Raw genomic sequence first — 24,308 nt, 5'->3', positions numbered from 1 at the left:
CTTTTGTCCACAAGATAGTTGATTGGTCTTCCACAAAAATCAGTTTCGTACGACATGTGGTTCAAAAAGGTTGAAAATTCTCACGAAAATGTTATAAATTGAGGAATGCAGAAGACATTTTTGCAAGAAAATGTGTTCTTTTGGCATTAGAGAGTAGAGAGGTGGGGATTACATAATTGAAATGTTGTAGGAATAAACATAACAGACAACCAACATTTTAACGATGCCAAATTGAGAAGCAGAGTAAAAACAAAGCCAAGGAAAATCTTATATTAACCAGGTCCGACTTTGGGGATATCGTAGTGCTCACTCATGTTAGCCAGATACTGATTGAAATCCTCAATCCTGTTACGGTGAGACTTGTTGGCTTCCTTAGCTAGCTTCTGCACATCCAATCTCTGTTTCTGCTCTATGTACCTTCTTTCTGCAGGCGTTAAGAGTTCATCATCATCGTGCTGCAAGTTCACATCCTCTCTCTCAATCCTGCCCGCTTCTTCACCTTCTTCTTCTCTTTCGATCAAATTACCCAGTGCTTCTGTGCTTTCTCCTAATAGCCAAACAACAACATATCAATTTTTCCATAGTCAATGAATGTTAAGGAACAATTAAAAAGTCATGTTATGAGAAGAAAGTGGTCGAGTCTTTACCTTCTATGAGATCATGGTCAGTAATTTTAAGAGCTTGTTCTTCTTGTTTCTTATGTTTCTTCTTCTTCTTTACCCCACCTGCTTTCACATCCAAAGCCTTCCCTTTTAGCTTCAGCTTCCCACCAATAACATTGTCGTATGCTGACATCTCTTGGCTGCTAGTTACAACACAGAACCACAAAACACAAATTTAGATTTACATATTGGAAAGCCAAGAATGAGACTTGAAGCTTTTGATTTCATTGATGAGGTTCGTTAACAGACTAAAGACTGTGGCACATTGTACAGTAATATTACAAATACCACAAAAACATAAATATAGATTTTTACAAATTGGAAGGCAAGAATGAAATTTCAAGTCTGAAAGCTTGAACAATGGTGACTTCTCAAGACATTAATAAGCAAAAACTACCTACTTAACTAGCAAACGGAGAGAGCTCAATTTATCCCAAACCCTTTTTTTTTTCTCTCTTTCTTTCCCTGTGTATCAATTACCCAGAGATCCTAGACCTAGGCCTTCAATTAAACAAGTAAGGAGCCATTACATGACACAGAAGGAGCCATAGTAGATCTATATAGTTGTATATACCCTAAAAATCAACAGAGAATCCGTAACACCGAAGTCCGAAAAGCATACTCTACAAGGTTTCCATATAAATAACAATAACAGAACAATAATTGAAGCAAAAACATGTAACTGAGCTAAAACTGAAAACCCTAACCCAATCAAATTACCTGAAATCGAAAGAAGATGTTGCAGAACGCGAGAGAGAGAGACAGAGAAGGGCGAGTTTTTTTTTATAAAACAAAAAGACCAGAAAAAAGGATTTTTTTTTTTTTTTTTTTACAATTTTCCATTCAATTAATATAAAGCCCAATAGGCCCAGTTTGTTTTTGTTTCCCACGTTCGGAAAAACGACGTCGTGTCATTGTTTTTTTTTCTACGCTCGCTTTTTTCTCCCACTAAACAGTAAGGGCTTTCAAAATCGGTTCTCCTCCCCTTTGAAATCAAAAAGTATTTGTCGACGAGAACCAAGAAATCCGCATTAAGGGATTTCAATTTGGTTCCTCTGTGTAACATCACAAAACCCTAATTCCAGTCGCCGGAACTTTTGACTACGGCCCTGTTGGATTGTTTTTTCTTTTCTTCCGCCGTTGTTTTAAATTGAGAGCTTAAAAAAAATGTCGAGTAAACTCTCAAGTGGAGAGCTCTTGAGCCGGTGGAGGAGAATCGAGGAAGACGAAGAGGAGAATGACAATTCTGATCCCTCTGCAGTACGACGTCTTAACCAGCGCAAAGAACAATGGTTTGTTTTTGCTATCTCTCTCTCTCTCTCTCTCTCTCGCTTGCTCTGATAGTTCATTGTTAAAAAATCTAATTGAAATCCGAAACTTAGACAAAATTCAGCTATTGCATTGCTTTGATTTCAGTTCTAGCTGACTATTTTGTTTTCTATATCGTTTAGGTTTACAGATGCATTCACTTTATTGATATCATTGCCTAAGGATACTCATATTTGGTGTGGGAATGGGGATGTTATGGGACCTCTTATAGAGACATTCTACAATTACTTCAAAGATGATAGAGTTGATTCACCTCTCAAGGTTTTGTGGAAGAGAATCTCTGAAGAAATGCGGCTTTGTGCTCAATGCATTTGTCAGCACCATCAGACTCAAGAGATGTATGAAAAAGAGTATGAGTGTTCTTCTGTTGGTCCACTACTTGATGTGTTGCGAAAACTTGATGAGGAAAGGGTGACTGGGCACTTGCAAGAGATTAACTCGAGAATTGAAAAAGGAACATATGATCCGGATCATCATCATGCACAAGTTGTTAGTGTTATGTACGAGGTACTGTGTGTATATATGTGGTCTGAGTTTTTTTGCAATAGTTTGGTTTTTCTTTCTCCTTATAGTTACTGTATTTTATTTTCATTGATGAATCATTTGCGCTCTGAATCCTCATGTCACATCGTTTCTTTGCATCCTGAAATTGGCATCATGTAAACTTAAGAGCCTTGTTTTTGGTGTCAGGTTTTGATGTTTCCGTTCTTCTTTGATGATATGTCCTTATGCGCTGAGTTTGAGAAATTTATCGAGTCAATCGACAACATTCACGAGCTTGCATTTGCTGAGAATCAAGAATTTCCGGTATGTTAATTTCCCGCGGAGAGCTTCTCGTGTTTCCTTTCCTATTAAACAATTTATATGAATTGGTGTTTCCTCATATTTCTTCCTTCTTAGGGTGTGTATGCACTCCTTTTTCTCAATAGAAGGGTGCGTATAATTGGTTATCGCTTGGCAAGGGCCATGGGAAAGTTGAGGTATAGTCCCCTTTTTAATACAGCGACTAAGTAAATTCATAGCTAACTCTGTTCTCAGGACTGTCTTTAGTGCTTGTGAAATTTTGATAGCTATCATGTATGTAATATTATCTGCTATCATGGCAGGTCAGCAACACAGTTGGAGCGCTTCCAGCCATTGCTCAAGAAATTCATTGGAATTCTGGAGATGGAGGGATTGCCTTCTGCGTCTCAGGAGCCACGGCCGAGGATTTATCTAGATCGCTCATCCATATGGCTTGGGATGACATCATTGTAAGAGTTAGTGACTAATTCTCCCCTTATAGTTTTGTTTCTCGATTACTGTTTTCGATATTATTCTTGATTTGCTGATTCCCTGAATTTTTCCTGCTTCTTAAAGGCTTGAGTTCTTAGAAGGCCCTGCTTTTGAAGAGGGGATATTAGAGCCTTATCCCATTTTTGTCGATACAGTGTTGAATCATATAAGCGGTGATTCGCCTGAATTTTCGCTGGCTGTTAATTGCCTAAAAGAGCTATTTAAGACACTTGGTATGGTAACTATTGTTTTTTTGTAAAATAGCCAGTATATCTTGAAGCTCTATATTATGTTATTGACACATTCGCATATGATGAAAGGTTGTAAGCTCTGGCTTAGGTCCACCTTATCCCCAAGTGTGATGCGTAACACATTGTTGGGTCAGTGTTTCCATACAAAAGCTGAGAAGATCCATAAAGCCATTTTTGATCTTTTCCAGCCTCTATTACAGGCAAGCCTGCATTAGTTTCTCTTACATATATAATTCTCTAATGAGATTGACATGACCTCATATTACTAACCTTGCCATAATTTTCATATTTTGTTTGTCCAGTCCCTTGAAGCGTTGCGTGATGGTGAGCATGAAAAGCAACGTAGACACTTTCTCTACTTTCTACTTCATCAGGTCCCAGTTAGCAGTAACTTCAGCCTTTTAGCAAGAAGAATTGGCCACAAGGTAGTTCTAGTTCTTTCTCACTAACACACATCTGTGACAATTTTTATCTTGGAATGAAGCTCCATTAAATTCTTATCTTTACCGAACTTCTGAAATTTATCTTCAGATTGCTCTTCTTATTGTACTCAGAGGTTACAAGATGAACCCACCTTGCCCTCCCTTTGAGTGTGCACACATGTGGTTAGTATAACTGGGCCTATCATTTGTTTTGCAGTTGTTTGTTGTGTCTGTTACTTTCTTAAGGAATTGACTTTTCTCTCATCCTTGGTTTTGAATTTCCATTCAGTAATTATTATATGACATGAATGATATTTAGTAGGATGGTTCTAGTTTCATATATAAATATTTATAGTTGTGATCGTTTCTTTCTCCTGGCAACTTGCATGTTAGCTATAGCTATATATGCATGCCAACTATATTGACAGTCCTATGTGGAGAATACAAAAAGTTCACTGAGATCTATTTGCAGCATGCCAAGATAGATATTTGTCATGTTTTGAATGCTGTGTTCGGTGTATTGTCCCGTTCGTTTTGTATGGTTTGGAAATATTTTTGTGTATTTTAGATAAAGACACTAGGTTTTCACATAGACAATTCATGGAAGTCAACTGATTTGACAGGGGCCCATCTCTTGTGTCGTCGTATAAAGATTCTTCACTTCATATTTCATTGCGGCAACCTGCTATTGATCTTGTCCAAGCTATCTTGGTATCTGATGCAACAGCCTTACTAGCTGCACTGCTACGTAATAATACTGGTAAATATATGGGCGATGAGTTGCAATATGACGACGATGACAGTAATCTCCCATTTTCCCATACTGCTGAAGATGTAAGTGATCGTCCCTGGAGTGACTTTACCCAGCAGAGCAAAATTACCCTTGGGGAATGCAAAGAGTGGATGTGCATCCCGATGCTGTGGATTTCTACTCTTACAAATACAAATCTTCTAAACCTTCCAGTATCGCTATCCCAAGCAGTATTTTGGTCTCGATCACGTTTTTGTTTGGTGGAATCTGATAAGAATGATGAAATGACACTTGATATAGAAACTTGGCTTTCATCTTCTGCTGTTGAAATCAAAGGCACGCTTGGGTGGAAGGTAACAACAGGATCTGATGACGGGGGCCCAGGAAAGGAGTCCAAAAACTCTGTGGCAGTATCAAAGATGTGTCTTACTTTGACACGAACATTGAAGAGGTATTTTTGCATTTCACTATTGTGGTAGGAACTCTACTAATCTTTCTATTACGCTTTGTAATACTTATTTTTTGGATTTTAAATATGTAGATTGACCACTTGTTATCTGGTCCAAATGGGTGAAGAATGTCGAAAACAGTGGACCTGGGTACCAGGGATGGCCGAAACCTTCATCCTTTCTCTTTCAGACCCAGATGATGTACGTAACGACCTGTAATGATTGCTGGGTTCCATTATAAAAGATAACTACTTGATATTTATTACTCTCTGTTTTGGTTCTTTTATCTTTAAAGTTGAACATTATTGCTAGTTTGTTTTTGTTAACAGAATGTAAGGCAATTTGGAAAGTCTATGCTGGAACACGTTTCAAATACCAGAGGTCTGTCTTGTGGGCTGAAGTTTTTCTGCTCTCAAAGTTCACACCTCCTATTCGTTTCTTCCGGGGTTAGACGTGTCTTACAGCAGGTAGGCAGCAACTAATTTTCTTTCAACATATAGGAGGATATGCATACAATGAGTCCTTTAACTATCCATTTTGAAGTTTGTCTCTCGGAATGCAAGTACAGTAGTAATCTGCATCCTTTTTCTCTGTACGTATTGTTGTTCTTATTGTTAGTCTTTGTTAAGGCTACAAATCGTCCACCCTTTTCCACTTTAGAAACTGAAAGTCTAGGCTGAGCATCTCACATTCTATTTGTGATGTTCAATTTTTTTTTTGATGTTTTAAGATGAGTGTCTAGGTAGATTAATCTTTGACTGCAACTGTTCTTGTATTGCTTATATCTGTTTTTTATTTCCTGATTTGTGCAGGTCCATTTGAGCTCCGTTCTACAAAGCTTTCAGATCTTGCACCATTTTTTCTTTTTATTGTTTAAGTTGCTGAAGGAAGAGGAGGTGGCAATTACTGAGGGAGTGAAGAGTTCGGCAGGGGGATTTTTGAGGCAACCGAACTTTAATGCTTTGCCCGTGAGAGAGGGCAGAACTTCCTCGAGTGCTACGCCGGAATTGCTGAAGTATCATTACTTGCTGGCAGAAGTTGCATGGGGCGTGATAAGGAAGTGCCTAGTTGAGGGAAAGGCTTTTATCCATCAAAGTCTTTGCCAGGTATTATTAGAAAGTTCTCATGGTGAACCTTGGTTATACTTCTATAGCTTGCTCTTTATTCTACTGTACTCTTCAAATCTCATCTTTGAGCTGTATGTGCTTCATATGGATCGAGTCTGCTTTTTGTTTTGCTAAGGTTCCATTTTTATAATTTGGCAGATGACATGTGTGCGTTTGCTTGAGATTCTTCCTGTTGTTCTGGGAAAACTTAGAGTAAGCGGTGAAGACTCCTGTGATACTAGAGGAAGTTTGAAAGATGCATCTGATCTTAAATGGCTTCCTGATCTCATTGATTGGGGAAGGTCACAACTTAAGGTTGTTGTTGCGTATTGGAAACGAGCATTAGTGGCTCTGCTAGACATCTTACAAGGTTCAAACAGTGACGCTTGTTCCTCGGCTGTCCAAGCTATCAGAAATGTTCTACTCTCTGGTAAGTGGTTTCCTGCTTGTCGATAGTATATAACTGCCATTATAAAACTTGTTTTTCTTCCCCCTGTGATACAGTTCTTTAATGCTGTGTCTTTTCTTAATTCAGATGATGTTGACATCGACCAATTAGCAGAACAAATCTCACGCCTGGTTCCCAAGGCAAATGAGTACCAGATTCTCAAACCTGTTGATGTTGTTGGCAAAGTACTAGATAATATGATGGATCTAACAGTGGATGGGGCAGAAAAGGAATCATTGAAGGAGTTACCTAGTCTGCATAAGTCCCATCTACCTGAAATCAATAAAGCTCCTCCACCTATCAAAAGTATCTCACAGGTCTCTTCCAAGAGTACTTCTAGTATGGATGCTTCAAAGCTTTCAGCGTCAGTTCTCTCAGAGAGAGATGTTATAGTTAGCTCCAGTAATATTGTTAAGGTTCTTCCCCCGACAAACGCTGAGCCAAGCAAGGCTGCTAGTATGAGTAGGGAAGCGGAAAAAAGACAGAATATGGAAGATCCTGTTTCAGTTGGAAACAGACACAACTTAAAGAAGGCTACTGATGAAATCGTCCCTCGTGGAACTTCAAAAGAGGCTCAGAAATCTGTGACTTCTTCCAAAGCAAAAGGCATGGATTTGAGAAAGGTAGTGAACGAGACGGAGGCTGATCCACTGGACTTGGCTCTTAAACCTCGGAAAGTGCAGCAATTACCCCTGGCAAAACCAGGGCCCATTGTTCCCAAAAGACAAGTCATTCAACTTTGTGCACCTGTCAATAAGACATCCGATCGTTGGCAGAGGCAAGAAGCCGGATTCAAACGTTTCAGACCACCAAGGCTTGAAGATTGGTTTAGAAAGATTTTGCAAATGGACTACTATGCGATAGTGGGATTGGCATCAGCAAATAAAGATGAGAATCAGAATGTTGGAAAGTTTAGGGAAGTTCCTGTACGCTTTGGTTCACCTGAGCAATATATTCAGATTTTTCAACCCTTGGTTCTGGAGGAGTTTAAAGCACAGTTGCAAAGTTGCTTCCAGGAGATATCGTCACTGGAGGAGATATATTATGGTGTTTTGTCAGTTTTATCGATTGAAAGGGTTGACGATTTTCACTTTGTTCGTTTTATGCAAGACGAAAATGATGGTACCAACTCGAAAAGTTTCTCTGAGAATGACTTGGTTTTGTTTACAAAAGAGCATCCAGAAAACAGTAATGTTGGTGTTAATATGATGGGAAAGGTATGTGGTAGTTTGTTTTACTTGCATGCGCTTGATAAAGTAGAATCAGGAATATATATGCTTGAAAACCATAAGAACACTATAGTTAGTTGACCTGATATATTCATGGTGCTGGTTTGGAGCTTCAGTGGAATTTGATTTACAAATTTTAAGATAAGATAAAGGGTTATTCCTGATGGTCTAATACTCTACATAGTTGTTGGATTTATACTTTGAAAGATCAGGATATATATTAGTTACCTTGCTGTTTCTTAGGTGGAAGGAAGGGAATGGGATGACAAAAAACGGTCCAGCATTTTGAATGTACGCTTGTATCTTCAGAATGCGTCTTCACGTCTGAATCTAGCTAGAAGGAATCTCTTGGAACGTAGCCAGTGGCATGCAAGTCGCATTCTCAACATTACATCCCAAGTTCGCGAATTTCAAGCTCTGTCATCCATAAAGGATATACCTGTACTTCCTCTGATCTTAAGTCCTATGAGTGATGCTAATTATGATTCCGAAGTTAAAAGATCAGATCTGCGTTCACTACCACATTCTCTACAGCAAATACTTAAATCATCTTTCAATGAGAGTCAACTTCAGGCTATTAGTGTTGCTATTGGCTCATCCAATTTGATGAAAGCTTTTGACATTTCACTTATTCAGGGTCCTCCAGGTTAGTAATTGTATTTCTGTCAATAAAGCTGATAATATCTATAAGATGTTCCGGGAGAAAGATTAGCATTTTGCACTAATTGATGTTGATGTTGGACTTTAACTGTTAAGAAGTTTGTTTGCTCTGTAGGGACTGGCAAAACTCGCACTATTGTTGCCATTATAAGTGGCTTGCTTGCATCCGTTTCACATGAAGCAAGTGGTAGGGGAAATTCTGAACAAGATCATAGTTCTTCAACTTCTAGGCAGAGAATGAATCCGAATGTCGCTATTGCAAGGGCATGGCAAGATGCAGCTATGGCTAAACAGCTTAATCATGACGGGGAAACAAAAAAAAAGATAGCAGAAAAGATTGGTAGAGGAAGGGTGCTGATCTGTGCCCAGTCAAATGCTGCAGTTGATGAATTAGTTTCAAGAATATCCAGTCTAGGCATATATGGCGGGGATGGGAAGATGTTCAAACCTTATCTTGTAAGGGTTGGAAATGCAAAAACTGTTCATCCAAATTCATTGCCCTTCTTTCTTGATACCCTTGTTGATCAGCGTTTGGGAGAAGAGAGAATGCGGATAAACGAATCTAAGAGTAATAAGGGTGCAGATTCTTCTGCAATACTGCGCTCTAGTCTAGAAAAGATTGTCGATCAGATCACGCATTTTGAAGCTAAGCGTGCAAACATAAATCAAGAAAGTTTAGACGCCAAAGATAAGCCGGAGAATGAACACCTCAACAAAGATGATGATGGGAAGCCAATGTCCGATGCGGAGCTAGGAATAAGATTGCGGAGGTTATATGAGCAAAAGAGAAAGATTTACAAAGATCTAAGTGCTGTTCAGGCTCAAGAGAGAAAAGCTAACAATGAATTAAGAGCATTGAAACATAAGTTGCGGAAGTCCATTCTTAAAGAAGCTCAAATAGTCGTTACAACTTTAAGTGGTTGTGGAGGAGACTTGTACAATGTGTGTGCTGAATCTTTATCAGCCCATAAATTTGGTAGTCCATCTGAAGATAATTTATTTGATGCGGTAGTGATTGACGAAGCAGCTCAGGTAATTATTCGACATGCTTGATTGTTTGGCATAAGGTGTTCTCGACACAGTTCATCACTTATTGGATTTTGTGGCTTTTACAGGCTTTAGAGCCCGCTACTTTGATTCCTCTACAGTTGTTGAAGTCAAGAGGAACGAAATGTATAATGGTGAGTATTGTTCACTTGCGTTAGAAAAGTTTCTATTATATCTGCAGTTGTATCTAAATAACCTTGTCTCTGATTTACAGGTTGGAGACCCAAAGCAGCTTCCAGCAACCGTTCTCTCTAACGTCGCAAGTAAATTTATGTATGAGTGCAGCATGTTTGAACGTCTACAAAGGGCTGGGTATCCTATCCTTATGCTTACCCAACAGGTACGCTGATTAATTGATTTTTTGGCCTTCGTTTAGTTTGGAAGTTTTTCCTGCACGTTTTTTATTTATCTTTGTTGTGTTAGCAAAATGTTTGAAAGTTCGGTTGAAATTAGAAAACTATGTCTGTGTCTGGAAGTTGAGCTAATAATACTTTCTCTCCTAACAGTATAGGATGCACCCAGAAATTTGTAGATTCCCGTCCATGCACTTCTACGATGGCAAGTTACTAAACGGCGTCGACATGTCAAACAAGTCAGCCCCGTTTCACGAAACTCGTCATCTTGGACCATACGTTTTCTATGATATTGTTGATGGCCAAGAGCATCGAAGTGGAGATTCTAGCTCCGTTTGCAATGAACAAGAAGCTGAAGCTGCTGTTCAGCTACTTAGATTTTTCAAGAAGAGGTCATTATTCATCTTAAGCTATCTATTCACACATGTTTAAGAAAGTTCTATGATATCATTTTACTCACTGGCTAGCTTATTACTTACAGATACCCCTCTGAATTTGTCGCTGGAAGGATTGGCATTATAACTCCTTACAAACGTCAGCTTGCCTTTTTGCGTTCGCGTTTCACTGGTGCATTTGGGGCTCAAGTAACAGCAGATATGGAACTGAATACTGTGGATGGTTTTCAAGGCAGAGAAGTTGACATATTAGTGTTATCCACTGTAAGAGCTACACATTCTGCTCCTGAAGGGATCAATCAGAGTCGAATTGGTTTTGTTTCAGATGTTAGACGCATGAATGTTGCCCTCACTAGAGCAAAACTCTCCCTTTGGGTTTTGGGTAACACACGAACCTTGCAAAGAGACCATAACTGGGCTGCTCTTGTGGAAGATGCAAAAGAAAGAGGTGTCATCATACCAGTTAAGCGACCGTACAACTCCATGTTCGGCGAAAAAGTGATGGATCAAAACCATTCTGAGAATGTTCCAAAGAAATTTTCTAAGCCTGAGAAGCAGCATTCACGTCGCAAGGAACAGAAAGCAGGGACATTTGATAATAGAAAAATGAGGAAATCTGATGAAGAAGTTGTGTCTCTCTCATCAAAAGGATCCGAGAGCAAGCACAGCAAACGAAAAGCCAAAGAAGAAGCTTCTTCTCAAACGGGAAAACTAGTAGCAAGCAGTGAGAAAGTAACATCCGAAGAGACTCTGAGAGGGAGCCATGAAAAGAAAGAAAAAATGAAAGGTAGGGAAAAAAGCAGTAATCCAGAGAATACAGATGCAACTAGTTCGAAGAAAGAAAATTCAAATGAGTGGAAGAAATCTAAGAAGGCTTCATCAAAGCTTGACGGTAGCAAGATGGCAAACCCGACAGATGAAGTTGGACAGAAAGATAGACAGATAAACAAAGGCAATGCTTCTAATCAAGGAGGTGTTGAAGATATGATATACAAACGAAAGCAACAGCGTGAAGCTGTTGCTGCCATTCTGAATTCGTCTCTGATTCCTTCACATAAGCCCAAACCTCCAAAGCGACCATTGTCCCCAGGTTCAACCGCTGGCAGTCACACAAGACCGCCTAAGGCAATTAAAGGTAAGATTTCATTACATATCCAACGTCTCTATGTTTCGCCTCAGAAGCTGATGTGCAATAGTAAATTACTGTCCTAATACTGAATTTCACTTCATGCTTCTTATTTGCAGAGTCCAGCAAGAACAACAGTAAACAAAGATAACACAGAAACTGATGTAACGAAGTTTATCTCCCACAATCTTGCCTGCTGCTAAATTCCGGTTACATTGGTAAGTTTTAGACGTTCCTCTGGTATCATCATAGGTTCTCTCTGAAACTAGCAGTGAGAGAAAATTTTGGCTAACATGTAGTGTTTGCAACTCCAGTCGCAAAATTTTGTCTGTGAAGTTGCCTGCTAAGATTTTTTTTCTTTTCCTTTTGCTGTGTACATTATCTTTAATTAAAAGTAAAACATGCCTCGTATCAATTTTAACATCAATTGGTTTTTTTTTTTTTTTTAAGCAAAACTAATTAGGATAATTTTGTAATGAGAGTATTTGTTCCAACAAATACAAAAATATCGAAGTCGCTGATACTCAGTTTCGATACTACAACACCGTAAGAACAAAGAAAAAAAAAAAACAAGAAACTAAAATAATTGGAGAAGATGATCCATTTCTAACATATCAAGGGGCAGATGAAGAAGGATCAGTCCCGCTCTTAACGGCGGACCAAATTTGGCCAATGTCTCTGGTGACGTGAGGCAAGACGGCGCTAACTCCGTTAAGTGCAGCACCAGAAGCTAAACCCAGCACGAAAGTCTCAACGTATCCAGGTTTGGTCTCCAGCTTGGCGTCGACGACGGCGAGCCTTCCGTTAATGGCGTCGATTTTTCTGGCGTCGGTTACAAGCTTATCCTTACTGGATTGGTTTCTGGAAGACGAAACGACCCGGACTAGCGCGTTTTGGAGGTCTTCGATGACCTTAATCGAAGCTTCGGCTGGTTCAAGGCCTCGTTTCTGGTAGTGAGAGATTAGTTCCGTCGGAGTAGGGAATTTCTTCGATTTCTGCTTTTGTTCTGCTGTAGTTTCCTCCGCCTCGTTCGGTGTCGCCGGTTGCTTCATCTTCTTCTCCGGAGAAACAAATTCGGAAAAGGATTCTCCTATCTAAGAACTTTTTTTCTCGAGTGTAAGAAGCAGCTGCGTAAAAATAAACTCTGGGTAATAATTTCATTCGTGGACCGTATGTTGGGCTTTTGGCCCACGAATATTGTGAAGATAATTAAGGGTATGATTTTTTTACTAGATATGATTACCTAACAATTAAGGGTATGATTGTCTAATGTGGTGGTTATTGCGCATAGTCTACGGCAGCGATTTTTCTGATAACGTGTCAACGAATCATAAGATCAGTTTTTGCAATTTTGAGCTCTCAAGTTTATATAACGTTTTGAGGGAGATTATTATATTAACCATACTGTAGAAATTAATTAAGGAAAAAGAGAAGTGTAATAATATTCCCTTAAGTCTATTGGAGTGGAGAACGCTTCTTCGGCTACGACAAGCTTTCGTTTAAATGGCGGTTTTCTTGATCACTCTCCGCAGCCGCTCTCTCGCTACTGTTTCTCCGATTTAGGTTTTTTTCTTCTACTCACATCGGGGTAAGAAATTATTGGTATCTGTTGTTCTTATAATTATTGCCTACAATTTCGCTAATTTTCTGTCGTTTCTTAACGTATTCCGTTTTCGCTTAGATCATGCAAGTGACATTTTAGATCTGATTTTGGTTTACCGATGAAATGTTGGTGTGAGTTCCTATAAGTGTAGCTGAAGCTTCATTGTGTTTATTATTATTATATATATATATATATATATAAACTGAGGACTTAGTCAAGCATGATCCCGGGAGGGTTCCTGATGATTGAGAGGCTTGACTGAAGGGACATTGAAATTTTGATTGGGTGTAACGATAAGTATAGTTGAAGCTTACCGTATAATATTTTTTATGGGTTGAGTATTGGGAGCAGTTTTGCATATATGTATGTTAATTACAATATGCTATTCGATTGCCGATTAATAAAAAGAGTAAAAATTTTCCGGGGCTTAATTCTTGTCACTTTTGTTTCAGGAACCCTTCTTATGCCGAAAACTATATATGGGAAGCCAATACCGAGTGTTTGAAGAACCTGTCGGGTCAATATATAGTCACACTTAGTGGGTTCTCTGCTGCGGTAAATCTTTGGAGGGTAGTTTGTAGCCTACCAAGATTCAGCGTCCAAGTTCTGGGGCCGAGCTGCCCCGTAGCACTGACTTTATACCTCTTCCCATTGTTCGGAGGGCTAATTCATTACAAAACATGATGATGGATGAAGATATTGAGCAAGCCACTCTTATCTCTTACACTGAAAAGCCAAGGACGTTTCCTGACATGCGTAGTAAAACCTACAGTCCATTGGTTAGTATATAAATACCCTTCTCTGTCTTGAGCATGTTTTTCTTATGCTATTCATTGCACCAAAACACCATCATTTGTATTAAAACATGTGTTAGCCTTATAACTGATTTCATTTCTATTTCTTTTAGCATCCCAATACCTTGAGCATATTCTTTTCCTCTTTGTAAAACTTATGAGTTTCTTTGTGCAGATTATCCGGATTCTGAGAAATTTAAATGTTCGTGCCCTTTCTGTACTTCTGCTTTTGAGCTTTGGAGGGATCTTTTACATGGGAGCACGCACTTCTCCCATCATTGTGTTCGTTTTTGTAGTATGCATCATCAGCTTCATGTTGTCTGTATATCTGACCAAGTGGGTATTAGCAAAAGATGAAGGACCTCCAGAGATGGTTCAGGTAACTTCAAACAAGTTTAGGTTGTTTCTATGTGATTTTGACTCTGTTTTTTCTTTGCACTCAGTTGCATCTTTAGTTCTGTGTTATGAGCTTATTCTTTTCCGTCTAGATATCAGATGCTATACGTGATGGAGCTGAAGGATTTTTCAGAACACAGTATGGTACTATATCAAAGATGGCGTCCTTGCTAGCTTTCGTGATTCTTTGCATATACTTGTTCCGTAACTTAACCCCCCAGCAAGAGGCTTCTGGTCTTGGAAGGTGATGATGCACAATTTTGTACACAATCATTTGTTTTATCTTTTGTGCTGTGTTATAAATAACACTCAATTGTCTAATTTTTTGCTTCAGGACAATGTCTGCATATATTACTGTTGCTGCATTTCTTTTGGGCGCGTTATGTTCAGGTAATGCTGGATATGTTGGAATGTGGGTGTCAGTTCGTGCTAATGTGCGGGTCTCCAGTGCTGCTAGACGTTCAGCAAGGGAAGCATTGCAGGTTTGCTTAGTTTAGCTGTTTAGAATTTAATAGGACTTCCTCCTATATACATGGCCAAATACTAAGTGATAAATTTTAATTCAGATAGCTGTTCGTGCTGGTGGATTCTCAGCGCTGGTTGTTGTTGGTATGGCTGTGATTGGTATTGCCATCCTGTATTCTACATTTTATGTATGGTTGGACGTGGATTCACCAGGCTCAATGAAGGTTACTGATCGTAAGTCATAGGTTCCTGCTCCCTGAAATTTCTTTTTATTTTAGGCAATTTTTATAGTAACTAGCCATATTCTATGCATCAGTGTGCTGATTTAAGAAGGTTATGTTTCTTGTCTGAGGCTCGAATTCAGTCACAAACTGTATCTTCTTAACTATATGATTTATGTCATATACCATAAGTTCGCATCATACATACTTGGGTTTCAAAAGAATTTGTTTTGCCAAATTTTGACAAATGACTATTTCCTCAAGAACTAGCAGCATGGCTTGAATCTTCATCTCTAGAATCCGAATGCAAACTGTTTTGATGTTTTTCTCAAATGCGTAATGTTTTCCAACCCAAAATTGCATTTGCATAGAGAATACTAGAGTGCTTGCTTGTAGTAATTCCTTTTTTCTTACAGTGCCTCTTCTTCTTGTGGGATATGGATTTGGTGCATCATTTGTTGCCTTATTTGCTCAGTTGGGTGGTGGAATATATACTAAGGGAGCTGATGTTGGGGCAGATCTGGTAGGGAAAGTTGAGCAGGGTATTCCTGAGGATGATCCTCGAAATCCTGCTGTTATTGCTGATTTGGTATTAGTTCTTTTCATTTTTGGACCCTATGTTAATTATTATTTCCGGCCTAGAACCTTTGGTCATCAATCACGCCGAAAGTATTCATTTTCTTCATCATTGAATCTTAAATCGCATCTTTTTGAAGGTTGGAGACAATGTTGGGGACTGCGCTGCTCGTGGTGCTGATTTATTTGAAAGTATAGCTGCGGAAATCATTAGTGCAATGATACTTGGGGGTACAATGGCTCAGAAGTGCAAAATTGAAGGTTTGTGAGGAGTCTCTGTTTTATTTATAGAGTTATTTAGTAAAAACTGCATGGCCAGTTCTACTGTGGTCAAACTAGCATAAAGGGTTTAAGATCCACAATTACGAATCCTTCTGTGACTAAGGTTCACCTTTATTCCTGCTTCATGATTTTTTATTGTTTACCCAGGTTTTATCGTTTATCATGCAGATCCATCTGGCTTTATTCTATTTCCTCTAGTCGTTCACTCTTTTGACTTGGTAATATCATCAATTGGTATTCTATCAATCAAGGGAACTCGAAATGCTAGTGTGAAATCTCCAGTAGAGGATCCAATGGTTGTGCTTCAGAAAGGATATTCGCTAACTATTATATTAGCTGTTTTGACATTTGGCGCGGTAATTTCATCTACATATGTCATTGATTATGTTGTTCATTCCATGGCTGTTAAACAGTAGCTTTTTAATGTTAGTTGTCATTTTTATCGATAGTTGACTTTACACACACATGCACATAAGGGCACTTCTAAGCAAGTGAAATCCTTTTATTGTGGTAATTCTGATGATTTTTTCTGACAGAATTACCTCTGTTTTGTCGTAGTCGACTCGTTGGCTGCTATACACTGAAAAAGCTCCAGCTGCTTGGTTGAATTTCTTTATGTGTGGCTTGGTTGGGATCATCACAGCTTATGTATTTGTCTGGATATCCAGATATTATACTGACTATAAGTATGAGCCTGTCCGGACATTGGCTCTTGCGAGCTCCACTGGTCATGGAACCAATATAATTGCTGGGGTCAGCTTGGGTCTAGAGTCCACGGCTCTTCCTGTTTTAGTTATAAGTGTAGCTATTATTTCTGCTTTTTGGCTGGGAAATACCTCGGGGCTTATGGATGAAAATGGAAACCCCATTGGAGGTCTATTTGGAACCGCTGTAGCTACAATGGGAATGCTAAGCACTGCAGCTTATGTACTTACAATGGACATGTTTGGTCCTATAGCTGATAATGCAGGTGGAATTGTTGAGATGAGCCAGCAGGTAGGTGTCACATGAGTGGTTGGAATCATTACTATGTCTATGTTGTATCTTTGATTTTCAAGCTCACAGAAAAATAATAGTCCCTTGTCTCTTGCAGCCAGAAAGTGTCCGTGAGATCACAGATGTTCTTGATGCTGTTGGGAACACCACAAAAGCAACAACCAAAGGGTTTGCTATTGGATCTGCTGCCCTAGCATCATTCCTTCTTTTTAGTGCCTATATGGACGAGGTTTCAGCTTTTGCTAATGTGTCTTTCAAAGAGGTATGTATATTAAGTCTCTTTGTTGAATTTTGTTACCTCTTATTCCATTCTTTTTTCAGGAACCTCCTCGTACTTATCCTTATCCTCTTATCTAACCAGGTTGATATTGCTATCCCAGAAGTCTTCATAGGTGGGTTGTTAGGTGCCATGCTTATTTTCCTCTTTAGCGCTTGGGCTTGTGCAGCAGTTGGTCGAACTGCACAGGAGGTTGTCAACGAAGTAAGAAGACAGTTCATTGAGAGGCCTGGCATAATGGTAAATATACTTCCTCCCAAGTCTGTTCCCTTTTCTTCCTTTTTCCATTGGGTGTCCTTCTGAACTTTATGTAACAGGACTTTCTGAACTTTATGTAACAGGACTACAAGGAGAAACCAGATTATGGTCGATGTGTTGCCATTGTCGCATCTTCAGCTTTGAGGGAAATGATAAAACCAGGAGCTTTGGCTATAGTATCACCCATTGCAGTTGGTGAGTCAGTAACACGTTGGTTAATCTGTGGAACGAGAAAGAAACAGACATAATGATAAAACCCTCTGTATTTGGTGTCCTCAGGTTTCTTGTTCCGGATCTTGGGATACTACTCGGGACAACCTCTGCTTGGAGCAAAAGTAGTAGCTGCAATGCTAATGTTTGCAACAGTATGTGGTATCTTAATGGCACTCTTCTTAAACACAGCAGGAGGTGCTTGGGACAATGCTAAGAAATACATTGAGACTGGAGCACTTGGAGGCAAAGGAAGTGATTCCCACAAAGCTGCAGTAACTGGTGATACGTAAGCAATCTTTCATTTTTCGTGTGCTTCGTCTTCTTCTTAGTCTTTTCTTCATTGGTCATTTCCTTCTTACTTTTTACTTTATAAAGTCAAAACTGTTTTCTAATGAGAAACCACTTTTTTTGAAAATGGCAAAGTGTGGGAGACCCTTTTAAGGACACAGCCGGACCGTCGATTCACGTTCTCATCAAAATGTTGGCGACTATCACTCTTGTCATAGCTCCAATCTTTCTCTGATAAAATCCTCTTTGCACATATATAGAGTGAGTGAATGACTGAGTGAGTTAGGTTATGAATTCATGCAACATGTTTTAAGGTTTTTTTTTCCTCTCATCTGAATAAACAATGTTATTTTTGAATGAATAAATGATGACCAAGCACTTCTCAGTGACATTTGATATCTTAAACCAAAATTATGAGTCATGTTTTCAAACAGGTTATAGATACACCAAACTTGACCCCCAAGAGCTGCACATACAAAATAACCACCTAAAGCCGTCCATACTTGTCTTTACAACACTAGCTAGTAGCTTATCATCTAGATAATAATAGTACTGACTAGTGAACATCCCACCATTACTCCCATGTACCGCGAAGCAGGGGAGTGGCTTCAACATCGTCCCCAAAAGTCTTCAAAAGATCGCACGTCGATTCATCACCGTCACCCTTAGGCTCCAACTCCATCCCTAACTCTTCCTCTATATCGTCGGACGCCGAGATCAGTAACAACTCGCATCCTTCGTAATTCAGGAAGTCGGGCGGGTCCGCTGCCCCAAACCGGGTATGACCTAGATGGGCTTGAAGATGTGCCGGAAACTGAGCCCTTCTCTTTCTCTGCAGCCCACCAAACCCTGACCTTCCTCCACCTCCTTGCTCTGGATTTCGTATTTGGATCAAGAAGGATCCTTCGGGTTCAATGTTCATCGACTCTTGTGGCTCATGTGCTCTGTTCTGCGACTCAGATGGGAACTCGAGCTTGTAGACAAGATGTGTATGGTGTTTTCGTGTCGGACTAGGCTTATGTCGGAGAATTCGATAGACTCCTTCTCCGACAGCTCTCGCTGGCGGTTTGTGTCTATGTCCTCGAGTCTTCGTCTCATACTCCTCTGACAAACAAATCATAATCAGATAAACTCACCAAACAATATAATAAAATTCAAGAAATTATTACCTCCTTTGAGCTCATTTTTAACATCTTCAACATTTGTGGTCACCATCTCCACGAATCCCCAAAAAGGTTGCGACTTCTTGCTCGGAGCAGGTAAACTTTTCTTACCCATCACAATGAATCGTAGCAGAAGCTGTTTCTCGATGTTCACTTTCTACAAAGATTGAGATGAAAAATCAATCATATTTAATCATGTAGTAATGAAGACTAGAGCTTAATAATCAGTATTGTTTTGTTCTTAATTCTTGTTCTAGCTACCTCGACGCCGTGTCCTCCTTCACCACCTTGGTTCTTGTCGCCGGAAGAGCTAGTAGTCGCGTCTCCGTCACCGGAATCTTTATGGGAACCTTCTTTACCTGAAAGAGGGTCTTGTTTCTCCTCGGTGGGATTCTCACCGGACTCAGGACGCATCACTATGTATAACCTTTGAACATCGTCCACACTGTGAGCTTCTTCTTTGTTAACCTTTGGCCTATAAAAGAAAAATATTTCTCCTCTTTCCTGATTAATACAATAAACTGAACTCATCAAACAAACAAAACAAAAACAGACACCATAGAGTCTTTTTGAACTTGGATGCATCAGCCAAGAACAGAGGGAGGTAAATAAAACCTGAATCTCAACTTGAGGATCTGGTCTCGTCTTAACTTCTTTACCTTGTCCCATTGTTTCTGAATTCTCGTACCTTAGAAAAATACTTCTCTTTTTAAACACTCGATTAAAAAACGATATTTTTTGTCGTAACACTTGACAACGTCAGAACATTCCCACGTTGTTCTCTACTGTGAGTTACGTGTCGACCAACATGTAATTCATAGTTAAAATTATAATTTCACATTTTCTCCAACATGAATGTGCATGGGAAATTCATTTTTCCGCATATTTACATATTGTTTCTTTAATAAAAAATATACACAACTTTTTTATACACAAATCCGAATCTAATAAAATGGCAGCCACCTTTTCTTCAGCTCAAAATAAGCAACTCCGTTTCTGAATAAATTACTCTTGGCTTGCTTCTACTGAAGTTACCTCTGCAAATCAAAATCTCAATCATTAGTGTTTATCTCAACGAAACTTAGACTTTAACTTAAGATGAGACAAGAGAGTTATATCTTACCAAATTCCTCAAAACTATGGGTTTGATATAGAAGATCCTGTATTTGATATCAAAGGAGCACTCCTACCATCCTGCAATACCCACAATAACATCAACCATCATAGCTAGAGAGACATCTAATGTTTTCGGATTAACAAGTCTTACCGATGAATAAGAGACTTGACTAGGATGTGAAGATCTTCCTTGTCCAGCAAAATACACAGACTCAAGACTCTCTTCACCAAGCTCTCTAAGTCTATTAAGCTCAGGCATTATTTCTTTACCAAGATCAGGCCTATCTTTTCTTCTTAACTCTGCACATTGTAGCGATAACTTCGCAAGAGCCAAAGCTTCCTCTACTGGCCAATCTGGTACTGCAGGATCAAGCATATCTTTCAATGTCCCTTCTTCGATCGCTTGTTCCACATAATAAGCCAAACCCATCGGCTGTTTCGCGGTCAAGAGCTGCAAAAGCATGATTCCGAGAGAGTAAACATCTGACTTCACACCCAACATTCCGGTTTGTTGATACTCAGGATCGATGTAACAGAACGTTCCTGCAGCTGATGTTACTCGGTACTGGGTCACGTTTTCAGCTACAGCGGGGACGAGTCTTGCAAGCCCGACGTCGCTGATCTTGCTGACGTAATTGTGGTCGAGAAGTACGTTTCCTGGTTTCAAGTCTCTGTGGACAATTGGTTCTGGTTTGGTCTGGTGGAGGAAGAGGAGACCCGTAGCGATCTCAGCAGCTATTCTGAAACGCAATTGCCATGAAATCGGCGGCGTGTTTCCGCGTCTGAAAAGGCGGTCATCTAAGCTTCCTTTGGCCATGTATTCATAGACGAGAATACCGAATTCTGGACAAGCTCCTAAGAGAAGCACCATGTTTGGATGTCTTATGCAGCTTAGTACTTCAACCTGAGCGTCAAAACACATCAAGTTTATAAAAAAATTTCATTCAATAACATTTTTCTTGTAACACAAGTAAAAACTATAGGGAAAAACAGAGTTAATGGAGAAAAATTGTAGAGAAGATAGATGTTTTGTTACCTCTTTGTGAAACTGTGATCTTCCTTGAGCAGCGTCAGGGCGTAAAACCTTAACAGCGACACTTGTGTGATCAAGATGACCTCTAAACACAGGTCCATACCCTCCTTCTCCAACTTTTCTCGACTCTGCAAAGTTATCTGTACCTTCTTCGATTTCTTGAACAGTGTATTTCCTGTATCGAACGATGCTATGTCGAGAGAAAGAACCGCTATCTTTCAATACCTTCATCTCTGCGTTTAGCCTCCTCTTTGCTTCCACTTCAGCAAGCCTGTTTGCAGCTTCAGCAGCTTCCAAGGCTGTTTTGGCTTTTGCTCTCTCGTTTTCCACTATTGACATTGCTGTTTCCTCTGTCATCTTTAGTTCCTCGAATCGTCTTTCCTCTTCTGTCCTTAGCTTTTGCAGCTCTGTCGCCTAATCCATATTGTAACCAAATTTATGAATCAACCCTCTTGAGGTGAAGAACAACATGGAGATATAGATGTATATATAACAATTACCTCGTGCCTTGCGGTTAAAGCTTCTCTGCAAGCTGAGCTATACATATCCATAGTTTGCTTCAGCTCTAAACGGAGTCTCCTCATTTGAGCTTCAACATCATCCTGCAACAACAATACAAACATTTTCATGGAATGTAATAGAAAAACAAATCGGAGAGCAACACAAAATCATGATTTGGTTCCAACTTATACCAAGCTCTGAGATGAATAAGAACAAGAATTTCTCCCACTCTCTTCAGAAACCGTAGAAGAACCATTGAGATAACTCAAATCCGTAAACTTGATTCCTAATCTATGTGACCCAATGCTCTGATCTGAGCTCGTTGACATTCTTGAGGATCTTGCTGATTCTGGTAGATCGTAGGTGAAAGAAGATCGGTCTACACTCGGCCTCCCCGAGCTGCTGATGAAGGAAATGTCGGATTCATGTTGAGAAGCACTGATGAATGAGAACTCGGACTCTGAATCTGAGAAATCCCCCACTAATTTCATATGTCCTTGTGGCGGTTTCGGAACCCCTAATCTACAAAAGTCGAAACCAAGATTTACGAAATTGTTGAGGTAGAGTTACACAGCAATTGTTTAACCAACAGAATATAATACCTGGTAACATCTGAATCTACTGATCTTCGTCCTCTATGCAAGGCCTGTGTGTTAGCTGTTGAAAACAAGGAAGATGGGACAGATTTAACAATGTGTTTTGAGATATGCTTGTCACGCAAGCAACAATATTTCCTCTCAAGATTAAAACTCTGACCTGTTTTATGTTTTCTCTCAAGGGGAATAGTGTCATGATGACTCTCTGATTCGTTAAGAGCTGATGGATGATAAGGAGCAGGACGCGAGGCGTTTCGTACCGAAGAGATCTTTCCTTTGGAGATAACGTAAACATTGCAGAAATCTGGAGCTGCCTTTGACACACTCGCTGGTAAATCCGTTTTGAATCTTCTGTTAAGGATCAAAATCATAAAAGGAAACCCTAAATTTGGTTATTATATTCTTCTTCCGCACGTAAACCAATAAACCAAAACCCTAATCAGTTTTATTACCGCATAAAGCTGTTCCGTGATGGAGCACCAAGAACTAAATTCTCAATCGAAGAAACCGTAACATATTCGACAATCGCTTTGACTTTGTCTGCGTCTTCAAGCACAACGTCCTGACAATGAATCTGCATGCAGAAATAATGATCCAAAAATAAAATTATTAAAAAAGCTTCGAACTACTCATTTGTTATATTCAACTAACAGTTAAATTTGTTTCAATAGGTATTATTATAATTAAACACCTCTTTGCGGCTGCAGTAACAGTGGAAGGATACAAATAGATCTTTCGTTTGTTTCTCCATTTGCTGCTTATGTGATATTCCTTCTTCAATATCTGCATGTATGAAACACAAAAGTGAAAACCCTAAAAAGAAACTCAAAACTTTGCGCAAAAAAACATTGAGCAAAATTAACAAAATATGGATTCTAATTATAGTATGTGAGAATGCAGTGAAATGTTAACCTAAAGAAGATTGAGATTTGGGAAGGACATGAATAAGAGCAAGAGTTTGTCCACGAGAAGCAAGATTATCCAAAGTCCATTTGATAGCATTTTGACTACTTTTGTCTTTATCTATTGCAATCGCCACAGAACCACTTTTTGTTCCTTTATTTGTCGCGTCTGCTTTCGGTAGCCACATTATTATTATTAACAGCTTTTCTTCTTCTTCTTCTTCTTCCGTTCTTTTTGTAAAAGGAACAAACTAGAAGATATTGAGAAATTTCCTTACTATTCCCCCTTAGTAATTAAGTGTTAAACTTGGAAGATTTTTTTTTTTGAGAAAGAAAAATAGATTCACCGCATTTTTCTATAATGATCAAAAGAGAAGTAATTAATGTTATGGGTTGAGAGATTTTTTCTGTTTTTTTTTTTCTTAATCTGATGGAAGCTATTTGAAGGTTCTATATTGGATGAAACTAATCCAATTTCAGAGGTAATAACTCAAACCACACAAATACTTTTCTTTTTGGGTAGAAACTTATCTGAATTCTCTTTAATTTGTGGAAACTAGAAAAGTATTAAACTAAGCTATAAGATACAAGAAAATATATATTTCTATTGAATACTTTCAAAATATAAAGGTGCAACAACAAAAGTGAAGAAAATCAACAGTATTAAAAATATACATATTAATTACTTATAAAAAGCACATTTCTATTAAAAAAATTCCATAACAAAATTAGCATTTTTTTTTTTGCTAGGTGAATAAATATCATTAAAAATGAAAATGTTTGGATTTACATAGGGGATTACCAATATATGGGTTCTTTAGCAAAAAAGATTAAAAAATAAAGAAGCAACAATTGCTCAAACAAGGAGCTGGATGAACCTAATCACGAGTCAGCGGACCCAGAGAGTGAAAAACTTCTTGAAGTTCTTCCTATATCCTTTGGCGATGGTAATGTTAATGATTTCTCGGTCTATTGATTTGAAAATGGTAGACAAAGGAATGGCTTCGGAGTTGTGAAGGATGTTGTTCCTCTGCTTCTAAATCGCATAAACCGCCAAAATTAGTAGTTTGGTTGAGGAATTTTGAAGATAAAGAATCATAATCATTTATACTTTTTTTCTCGTCA

At 39.0% G+C, this 24,308-nt stretch overlaps 6 protein-coding genes across 11 annotated transcripts; 2 read left to right on the top strand and 4 right to left on the bottom strand.

Moving 5' to 3' along the window:
- Positions 1 to 117: 117 nt before the first annotated feature.
- Positions 118 to 1,487, bottom strand: LOC104740364 (uncharacterized). Of its 2 annotated transcripts, none has more exons than XM_010460928.3 (3): positions 1,383 to 1,487; positions 648 to 802; positions 118 to 547 (listed from the first exon to the last, which is right to left on the bottom strand). In XM_010460928.3, the coding sequence occupies exons 2-3, from the start codon at positions 793 to 795 to the stop codon at positions 273 to 275; spliced, it is 423 nt and encodes a 140-aa protein (XP_010459230.1). In that variant the 5' UTR covers positions 796 to 802; positions 1,383 to 1,487; the 3' UTR covers positions 118 to 272. The 2 variants fall into 2 exon arrangements, with proteins under 2 accessions (XP_010459230.1, XP_010459231.1); XM_010460929.3 differs by having other exon boundaries at positions 648 to 805; positions 1,383 to 1,475.
- Positions 1,488 to 1,590: 103 nt separating this feature from the next.
- Positions 1,591 to 11,930, top strand: LOC104743346 (uncharacterized). Of its 2 annotated transcripts, none has more exons than XM_087483498.1 (22): positions 1,591 to 1,954; positions 2,114 to 2,498; positions 2,682 to 2,798; positions 2,892 to 2,971; positions 3,098 to 3,250; positions 3,351 to 3,499; positions 3,587 to 3,717; positions 3,820 to 3,942; positions 4,049 to 4,122; positions 4,563 to 5,141; positions 5,232 to 5,340; positions 5,469 to 5,606; positions 5,952 to 6,245; positions 6,405 to 6,675; positions 6,781 to 7,910; positions 8,166 to 8,568; positions 8,698 to 9,614; positions 9,698 to 9,763; positions 9,844 to 9,969; positions 10,136 to 10,374; positions 10,464 to 11,512; positions 11,623 to 11,930. In XM_087483498.1, the coding sequence occupies exons 7-22, from the start codon at positions 3,628 to 3,630 to the stop codon at positions 11,652 to 11,654; spliced, it is 5,640 nt and encodes a 1,879-aa protein (XP_087339624.1). In that variant the 5' UTR covers positions 1,591 to 1,954; positions 2,114 to 2,498; positions 2,682 to 2,798; positions 2,892 to 2,971; positions 3,098 to 3,250; positions 3,351 to 3,499; positions 3,587 to 3,627; the 3' UTR covers positions 11,655 to 11,930. The 2 variants fall into 2 exon arrangements, with proteins under 2 accessions (XP_087339624.1, XP_087339623.1); XM_087483497.1 differs by having other exon boundaries at positions 1,613 to 1,954; positions 3,098 to 3,244.
- Positions 11,931 to 11,962: 32 nt separating this feature from the next.
- Positions 11,963 to 12,555, bottom strand: LOC104740362 (uncharacterized). Its single transcript, XM_010460927.3, has one exon. It carries the CDS (start codon positions 12,553 to 12,555, stop codon positions 12,118 to 12,120), a length of 438 nt encoding a protein of 145 aa, XP_010459229.2. The 3' UTR covers positions 11,963 to 12,117.
- A 115-nt stretch (positions 12,556 to 12,670) lies between these two features.
- On the top strand, positions 12,671 to 18,263 carry LOC104740361 (pyrophosphate-energized membrane proton pump 3). 2 transcript variants are annotated; one of them, XM_010460926.3, is made up of 15 exons: positions 12,671 to 13,091; positions 13,559 to 13,885; positions 14,076 to 14,279; positions 14,389 to 14,540; positions 14,631 to 14,778; positions 14,863 to 14,995; positions 15,399 to 15,571; positions 15,699 to 15,819; positions 16,009 to 16,196; positions 16,399 to 16,836; positions 16,934 to 17,098; positions 17,198 to 17,353; positions 17,455 to 17,566; positions 17,651 to 17,870; positions 18,008 to 18,263. In XM_010460926.3, exons 2-15 carry the CDS (start codon positions 13,787 to 13,789, stop codon positions 18,105 to 18,107), a joined length of 2,409 nt encoding a protein of 802 aa, XP_010459228.2. In that variant the 5' UTR covers positions 12,671 to 13,091; positions 13,559 to 13,786; the 3' UTR covers positions 18,108 to 18,263. The 2 variants fall into 2 exon arrangements, with proteins under 2 accessions (XP_010459228.2, XP_087339625.1); XM_087483499.1 differs by having other exon boundaries at positions 15,988 to 16,196.
- On the bottom strand, positions 18,238 to 19,720 carry LOC104740360 (uncharacterized). Of its 2 annotated transcripts, none has more exons than XM_010460924.2 (4): positions 19,651 to 19,720; positions 19,297 to 19,539; positions 19,042 to 19,192; positions 18,238 to 18,976 (listed from the first exon to the last, which is right to left on the bottom strand). In XM_010460924.2, the coding sequence occupies exons 1-4, from the start codon at positions 19,702 to 19,704 to the stop codon at positions 18,447 to 18,449; spliced, it is 978 nt and encodes a 325-aa protein (XP_010459226.1). In that variant the 5' UTR covers positions 19,705 to 19,720; the 3' UTR covers positions 18,238 to 18,446. The 2 variants fall into 2 exon arrangements, with proteins under 2 accessions (XP_010459226.1, XP_010459227.1); XM_010460925.2 differs by having other exon boundaries at positions 19,297 to 19,510; positions 19,651 to 19,713.
- A 129-nt stretch (positions 19,721 to 19,849) lies between these two features.
- LOC104740359 (U-box domain-containing protein 35-like) lies at positions 19,850 to 23,716 on the bottom strand. 2 transcript variants are annotated; one of them, XM_019235898.2, is made up of 11 exons: positions 23,194 to 23,716; positions 22,973 to 23,064; positions 22,734 to 22,855; positions 22,442 to 22,632; positions 22,288 to 22,342; positions 21,877 to 22,207; positions 21,685 to 21,786; positions 21,188 to 21,598; positions 20,303 to 21,055; positions 20,159 to 20,229; positions 19,850 to 20,072 (listed from the first exon to the last, which is right to left on the bottom strand). In XM_019235898.2, the coding sequence occupies exons 1-10, from the start codon at positions 23,369 to 23,371 to the stop codon at positions 20,173 to 20,175; spliced, it is 2,292 nt and encodes a 763-aa protein (XP_019091443.2). In that variant the 5' UTR covers positions 23,372 to 23,716; the 3' UTR covers positions 19,850 to 20,072; positions 20,159 to 20,172. The 2 variants fall into 2 exon arrangements, with proteins under 2 accessions (XP_019091443.2, XP_087339626.1); XM_087483500.1 differs by having other exon boundaries at positions 22,288 to 22,632; positions 23,194 to 23,513.
- Between the last annotated feature and the right edge of the window lie 592 nt (positions 23,717 to 24,308).

Source organism: Camelina sativa, chromosome 14, assembly GCF_030686135.1.
Source record: "Camelina sativa cultivar CO46 ecotype springtype chromosome 14, ASM3068613v1".
NCBI classification, from domain to species: Eukaryota; Viridiplantae; Streptophyta; class Magnoliopsida; order Brassicales; family Brassicaceae; genus Camelina; species Camelina sativa.
Note: the sequence above shows the minus strand (reverse complement) of the source record. Positions and strands in the feature narration are given on the sequence as shown.